The following is a 7,845-nucleotide window of genomic DNA, read 5'->3' on the forward strand; positions in this document are numbered from 1 at the left end:
GATTGAAATACAACACCTTCAGAGCATCACCAAGGCTCAATCTTTGTGGTGAAAGCCAGTTCAAATGGCAAAACTGGCCCTGGCTGGCATTTACACCAGCTGTTCTCTTTCTGCAAAGGGGCATGTTTCCTGCTAGTGCTTCTTATTGTGGTGACAACAGGGATAAGTATGTGGACATTACGAAGGGTCCAATTTTCACTTGATCCTGGTATTAGAAAAGAGTCTGCCCCCACCTCTTCTGCAACACCTCTCCCAGCATCCATCACAGCCCAGTACACAGACAGAGTTAATCACTGATCCCAGATCAAGCCGTGGTGGGGGAAGGGGAGAAGAGGGAGAATGGAGATTGACTCAAAACAAAAGCAGAGAAACCCGAAAAGGCTGTTCCTAGCACTGCAAGCAGGGGAAGAGTAAAGAGTACTTCGGGAACACAGTGATTAGTGGGGAAACCTAGGAGCAGAGAAAAGGTTCAGGGCTCCTCCCATCCCAGGGCTGCAGAGGCAATGGAAGCATTTGTGTTGGCAGGAAGGCAGCAGGAATAGGCAGCTCTTTCCTGTTTCGGGCAGCAGAATTCAGGGTGGATGTGTGCTCCTCCTTCCCAATGGCCACTTGCAGGAAGCTGGACCCGTGTCCAAACCGCCTCCCCAGCCCCATGGGTGCTTAAATAAGATACACAGCCAACATTTTGTTCCACCTTTATTTTAACAATCAGATAAAAACAGCCATATTTTTAAAAGAGTCATTACATGGCAATTATAAAGTGCATTTTCCACTTGAATGTTGTGTACAAAAATATCTTTTAAAAACAAACATGCAAAACATCCTACAAGGCACTTCCAGGCATAGAGCAAGGAGAGCAACCCCCTCACTTCTATGTTCACATTGGCAATGGAAAAAGGGAAAAGGGGAAAGGCCACAAGTAATTTTTTAAACTGCTATTGATCAAATAGTCAGTTCCTAACCTAGCTTTTACTTATGGCACTGCTCTTCTAGCTTATCTTCCATGTTCCTCCCTAAGCACACCCAAGGCACAGCCTGAAAACAAGCCCATAAGGAGATACCACCATCCACAGCACCCCAGACCCACATGCCTTGTTCTGGCTCACAAATAGCTCTCCATGGGCACAAGAAGGTGCCAGGAGAACATGACTTTTCTACAGTCAGTGTCTTACAACATCAACACCATACACTAAATAAATAAAAAGTATCAGTGTCACACAAACTTGCCTTACGTTTAAAACCAAGCCAAGCTAGGTAACAGTCCCTTCCAGAGAGATCAGATGCAGGCTCTAAGGGCTGATTTGGGAAGCTGTTTGAACAGAGGAACCAAACTTGATGAGTTCTGGGCTAGCAAGTAGATTCACCACCTCAATTAAGTGATCAGGCACACTGAAGACACATACTGATTCTGTATTTTGAAAAAGCAGCAGTTGAAGGCCAGCTATTCTTCCTGCAAGCTCCTGTCCCTTTTGATATCCAACAAGTGATCCCAGTATCCCTTCTAGGTTAGAGTAAAACAGCTTCTAAGTATTTGTACAGTAGTCTCCAGAATTAAAAGCTATGTTAACAAAGCTAAGTAGTCTAGCCTGTTGCTTCTCTCCAGCACATCCACAGGCTACTAGAGGCACCCAAAATTATGTAAAGCTTATGCACTAGAAAAAGTAGCATTCCCTTGACCTCTATTCCTACAGACTGTTCAGCACTCTCTCTTTGAGCTGAGGGATTAAGTTATTCTGCTAGGCTAGCACCCAAGAAGCTGTGTGAGGCTGTTTGGCACTGCCAAGCTCACCACCCCAGCACACAACCAGAAGACAAACCACCTCTTTAATCACAGGGATGGTTCACATCTGTGATTTGTCTCACATGCAGGGGTGCTGTCAGGATAAGCCCACGTCTCACTCTCCTCATGGCCAGTTCTTTGCATAGGTGGGGTGAGCCACTTCTTATGGTCAGAGATGCAAACTCTGGGCATTTGCAGGTCAAACTGGCAGATACTGCTTCAGCAGAGACGGAAGCCCAGCACGTTCATCCAGGACAGCCACAGCACCCTCGCACGCGAGTGCTGCCTTTATATGCCAAGCAGTCCATGCCACAGAGTAACAAACCATTACCAGATCTTAAAAGCAACATCAGTTCCAAAGCCTGTTAATCCCAAAGCATTGCTGGGATTGCACATACCACCCCTTTCTCAGTCAAGGCACTTCCACCACAGTAGGTGCACAACCTTCCTCTACAGGACACAGCATAGATGACCATGGGGTCTGTTTGTGTTTAGCTCCTGTAATACCTGAGCAGAGTCTCCTGCACAGGACCCTGGGCCCCAGCTGGACAGAACTCTGGTTTACAGTCCACAGGAGGATGAAATGCATTTTCAGGGTCCAGCACAGCCAACTTCAGACATCCATCAAGGGGAAAAAGCATCATTGATCACTTGTGATTAAACAAACAGGAAGGTTTTGAAGAAGGCAGTCAAGGATGTCAACCCACAGCTGTGTTACAAGCACCACACAGCTACAGCTAATCTCTATTTTTGGTAACACCGATGGTATGAGAGATTTTCAAGATCATCTGATATAACAACCAGTGACTAAGCATATCAGATCCTCTGCCACACGCACATCTCCTAATACGGCAGGCTGCAGGGCCACACTTCCTCTCATCACATTGCATTTTCACTCCCAAAACATGCTTTCTGCTTCCAGTAGGAAGGGCCTCACTACAAGGATATGTGCAAAGAGAGGACTCCATTCCCAGCAATCCAACCACACTATTTCCTGACAGGCATAGGCTGGCTTTGCAAGGAGAACCGTGCAGCTGTAGTAGAGCCCACTAACAATATAATACTAGGAAATATTTTGAAAGAGCCTTTTAATACTAGGCAAGCAATACAAAGCAGCCACCACTACACAGCTTGAACAGGCAATGTAAGCACTGTAGTGCTTCCCTGGACACCGGCATCTTTACTGAAGAGGAAGAAGAAGTGCTGAAGAGCTATGAGCGGTCCTTGGTCCTCTGATCATCTGGAGAGCCAGACTGACTATAAGCCCCCTGCCAGCAGAGCACATCTGGTTTTGCTGGGAGGCTTATGCTAAGCTACACAGAGCCATACTTCTTCCACCTATTCATACACCTGTGTTCAGACCAGCCCCAAGGCCTGCAGACACACCAGCAACTGCTAGTCAGCCTGGCTTTTGTCCTTGGCTCAGTAGTAGGGCCCGAGTTTCTCGTAGCCTGAGTAACTGGGCCACTCAGGAAAGAGGCCATAGGAGCACCGAGGGCTCCCAAACCGGTCAAATGCACTGCCAAAGTCAGGAGCCTGTGGGGGACGGACAGCTTCCTGGGCAGACTTCAGTTCTGACCGTATGATCCTGTAATTTGTGCCCCTGTTGTTGTCCCAGTACACCTTCCCATTGCACTCAAATGAAATGGCAAACTCAACTCTTTCATGTGATTGAATTCCCTCAGGCAAGCTGATGTCAAAGGAAAACGTGTCCTGATCTGACCCTCCATACGTATCCTTGACATACTGGCATGGGTGATCTACAAAGCTTTTCCACGTGTCAAACGTCATCCGGATCTTCACCGTCTTTTCAAAAGCGAGGTTCTTCACCTTCAGTGTTCCCACAATAGATTTCTCCTTTAGCATACAGTTTTCCAGACAGACACAGTCTGTCTGGAGGCGCTTTCTGAAGTCCAGGTAGTCTACAGAGGGCTGAACAAAATCCAGGACAAAGCTGTCCTTCTCCACTGTTGTCAGACCCACGATGTTGTCTATCAGCTCTGTGATGTTGAAAGAAATATCTAGTGGATCTTCAAACTCCGAGAACACCTTCACCATTGTCAGAGCAAAGCCTCTGCTATCTGCAAACGACACCCTCTTCTTCGCTTTGTTGTGTGTGAAGGAGTCTGCTGCCTCTTCTGGGCCATTCAGCGCAGCCTTGCTGCTCAGCTGGATGCAGGGCCGCAGTGGCTTGCTTGGCTTTGGAGCAATTTTGCAGGCACACTTCTCTCTTCGCAAGGGTGGGGAGCACAGGTACAGCTGCATTGCAACGTCCACAGCCATTGCTTGCTTGTGAGGGAAATAGTCTAATACCCTGGAAGACAAGAAGAAGGGTCAGTTGATGCCAGAAAAGCACTTTAATACAAATTTTGTCAGACAGTTGATATATCACTTCCCCCCCAAGCCATCCCAAATAAGCTTGCTTCTTAATTAAAGGCAGGTACTTGCATGGTGTGATTTTCAGACACTGTGAGAACACTACAGAAGTGGCAGGACCAGAGCCTGTTGTGCCCTTGAACAGCTCTTCCAATTGCTACAGGGACAGAGTCACCCTTTGAAGGCACACACACAGGCACTGTCCTACTAGGCCAGCAATAGCAGGCTCCAGAGCATTTGCAATCCAAAGCAAAGCCCATGGCTCAATCCTGCCAATGCTCACAAAATCCCCAGATTACCAAATTTCAGTGCTACATAAAGCAGTATCCCTGCTTGCTTTCCTCCCTCCAGGAGAGATTCTCCCCAGGGCTTCACAAGCTTTTGTAGGAATAGGAACTCAAGTTTGTCCCAAGCTGCCATACAAAACTGACTTCACCTCTCATAAAACCCCAGATGTCAGCCAAAAAGCACTCACTTGAGCCAAACACTTTGCTCATCACTGTCCCCCAGAACTGCTCCATCCAAAGTGCCTCCAAGCAGTATTGTAAAGATAGCAACAGTCTGACACAGCAGCAGGGCACAGGCTTAGCCAACACTGCTCTGGAGCTTTCTTCCTTCCCTCTACTCCATTTTAAAACAAGTGTCAGCTCAGAAGGCACATCAGCCAGTTTCACCTCCAGCACAGAATCTGTGCCTCAAGTCTCCATAGGGTTTGTCCTAAGCCCCTGGAAAACATCCATACAGCCACAGGGATCTGCCAAACACAACTCACCTACTCGAGGTTCACTGAGGCTTTGGAAGCAAGTCCTTCTCCCAGAAGGCACAGGCCATGTGCCCCTCCACTACAGCCTCCTCTCCAGCACCCAGCCCATGCCTCCAGGGATGCAGCACCATCTCTCCAAAGGGCACTGCCAGATGTAGCCCTGGAGATACCTCTGCAGGCAGGCAGCTCCCAGAACACTGCACCTATCACTCCTGCCACTGACATTCCGATGGATGCTTTTGGCAGACTCTCTTTGGCCTGGCTCTGGATAAACTGCTGGATGGATTTATTACACACATCCCCCTTAATAAAAATCCTGCTTGGCAGCAGGCCAGGCTCAAAAGCTGCTCCCACCACACAGAGAGGAATGAGGCAGCAACAGTAGCAGTGACCACTGGCCTTGTGATGCAGCAGAATTCTGGCTGCCAAAGCCATGCACAGCCAGCTCTAGTACTTGATTGCTGCTCTCGTGCCAAGAAAAAGCAAGAGCCACACTCTCCAATTCAGTGCTTTAACTCCCCACCCTGTAACACCAACACAGCAGCTCTGAGCAGCCTTTCACAGCATCCACTCAGCAAGGGCATCTGTTTATTCAGAGCACATGTGCCAAGGCTCACATCCCAACACACCCACCAGCCAACTCCTTCTCCTGTGCCTCCTTTCAGCTCAAGGGCAGCTGCACAACAGACACCTCAGATCCACCTGTCTGCTAACACTATTCTGCTCATCTCTACCTGGTTTTGCCAAGTTTTTGTTCATACACACTTTATGTAGGTAATTTCCTCCTTTAAATTAATGCAGCTTCCAATGCTTCTTCTCTTACTTCGGTTTCATCTGCATTGCATGTTTTCCCAGGGAAATTTATTCAGCTGAATTCCTGTAACTTCTGAGAAGCCAGGTTTCATAGTAAGCCTTGGTTATTCAGTTTTAGAATGCAGAGGCATAGAACACTCAGCTGCATAACTTGGAGCTTTTTCCCAAGCTAAAAATTATAGCAAAAGCTTTTCATAATCAACTGTGAGCCCTGTGCTTTTATGAACTGCCAGTTCATCTGATATCCCAGACAACTTTTTCTGCACTGGAGAGTCTGCTGATGCCTAGCTCTCAGCCAGAGGTAGATTTCCCCTTTTGGGGCTGAGGAGGATTGCCTTGAACTCCAGATGCTTTGGAGGTGGGAGCAGGAATATAGTTTTGAGAGCTCATTCAGGAAATAAAGCTCCAGGAAGCAAGAAGTGCAAGGCAGAGAGCCCTATGCAGGTACAGGGGCCATTTCCTTTCCGTCGCCCCTCTAAAGGAGAACAAAATTGACTCTGCCTCCGGACTTCTTCCTGTAGCTTTACCCTCTCCGGAGGAGGATGTCTGTCGCCACTCATTCCTCCCTCCTGCCATTCTACGATGGAGAATTAAGCCAGAGCCAAGGAATTACTTACACCTCTCTTACCGAACCCCTTCGGTTGCCTCCGCTCTGCTTCCCACGCTACCTGGGGACAGGTGACTCCTTGCACAGGGCTGGGCGTGCAGCACTTGCAGAGGCAGAGTTCGCAGCCGCGACAGGGCCGAAGCAGCGCTGGGTCGCTCCGCACCCCCCGCCTCCTCCCCGCGGGCACAGCCCGCTTCCCACAGGCGTCTGCCCGGCGGTGTTCACTCGCTACAGCCCGCCCCCTCCGCACCACCAGCCAAGCTGCGCCGCCCAGACCCGGGAGAGGCAGCCCCGCCGCCCCGGGGCTACCGCTGCCAGCTCAGCCGGGGGGCTGCAGGAGCCAAGCCGCAGGATTCCGTTTTCCCCCAGAACGGCACGGCCGCGGCGGGGAGCGCCAGAAGCGCTCCCGCACACACGAGGAGGCTGCGAAGCCGAGCAGGCGGGGAAGGCAGAGGGGAGGAGGAGCAGCGGCCACGCCGGGGGTCGCGGCGGCGCGCCCGTACCTGGTGCAGTGCATGGGGCCGCTCCGGCAGCACCGCCTCGCACCGCGCGGGGCCCCGCGCCGGCCTCTTAAGGGCGTCAGGCCCCGCCCCGCTGGGCGGCAACCAATCAGCGCGCTCCGAGCGCGGGCGCCCTGCACGCGAGGGGGCGTGGCCGGCGCGGTGGGCGGGGCCGCGGCGGGTCCTGAGGGAGCGCGCAGGGACGGCGGCTCGCCCCGCGGGACAGCTCCCTGGGCAGCGCCGGGGCTCCCTCCCCGCGGCAGGGCAACCTCCTTGTGCTAAAGTGACAAGCTCTGTGTCAGGCGTCGGCTGCCTCCAGCCCCTCACTATCCGTCGGTTCCTGTGTCCAGAATCACAGAATGAATTTGGCTGGAAAAGACCTCTGAGATCATTGAGTCCAACAATGTCCAACTAAACCATAGCACTAAATGCCAGTTCCAGTCTTTCCTTGGGGAAAAGACTTGGGGAGGGTGACTCCACCAACTCCCTGGGCAGCCCATTTCCAATATCTAACCACCCTTTCTGTGAAGAAATTCCTTCTAATGTCCAACCTAAACTTCTTTTGCTGCAGCTTAAGACTATGTGCTCTTGTCCTGTCAGGGGCTACCTGGGAGAAGAGGCTCCTTTCAGGTACTTGCTGACAGTGATTAAGATCTCCCCTGAGCCTTCTTTTCTCTGGACTAAACGGCCCCTGCTCCCTCAGCTGCTCCTCAAAGAACTTACGTTCCAGACCCAGCACCTGCCTTGTTGCCCTTCTCTGGACCTGCTCCAGCACCTCAGTGTCCTTCCTGAACTGAGGGGCCAAAACTGAGAAGGGCAGAGGCTTTCCAGGTACCACAAGTAAGCAGCTAAACCCACGGGAATGTGCTCTTGAGAAAGGAAAGCCTTTTTGGGGTACCAGTCTTCCTGTCTGAGCTGGCCCAGGGTGTTTGGGTGCTCAGGGCCAGGTGGGGAGGAGGGCAATTCTCACACTCCTATCTTGTGGCCACAGTGCCAGAGCTGTGCT

The 7,845-nt window shown here is 51.0% G+C and overlaps 1 protein-coding gene across 3 annotated transcripts; it reads right to left on the reverse strand.

The window, feature by feature from the left end:
* Positions 1-689: 689 nt before the first annotated feature.
* PPP1R3B (protein phosphatase 1 regulatory subunit 3B) lies at positions 690-6,895 on the reverse strand. 3 transcript variants are annotated; one of them, XM_053976612.1, is made up of 2 exons: positions 6,843-6,895; positions 690-4,094 (listed from the first exon to the last, which is right to left on the reverse strand). In XM_053976612.1, the coding sequence occupies exons 1-2, from the start codon at positions 6,854-6,856 to the stop codon at positions 3,203-3,205; spliced, it is 906 nt and encodes a 301-aa protein (XP_053832587.1). In that variant the 5' UTR covers positions 6,857-6,895; the 3' UTR covers positions 690-3,202. The 3 variants fall into 3 exon arrangements, with proteins under 3 accessions (XP_053832587.1, XP_053832588.1, XP_053832589.1); XM_053976613.1 differs by lacking the exon at positions 6,843-6,895 and adding an exon at positions 6,350-6,418; XM_053976614.1 differs by lacking the exon at positions 6,843-6,895 and adding an exon at positions 4,929-4,947.
* Positions 6,896-7,845: the final 950 nt, after the last annotated feature.

The sequence above is a fragment of the Vidua macroura genome, chromosome 4, assembly GCF_024509145.1.
Source record: "Vidua macroura isolate BioBank_ID:100142 chromosome 4, ASM2450914v1, whole genome shotgun sequence".
Taxonomy (NCBI): Eukaryota; Metazoa; Chordata; class Aves; order Passeriformes; family Viduidae; genus Vidua; species Vidua macroura.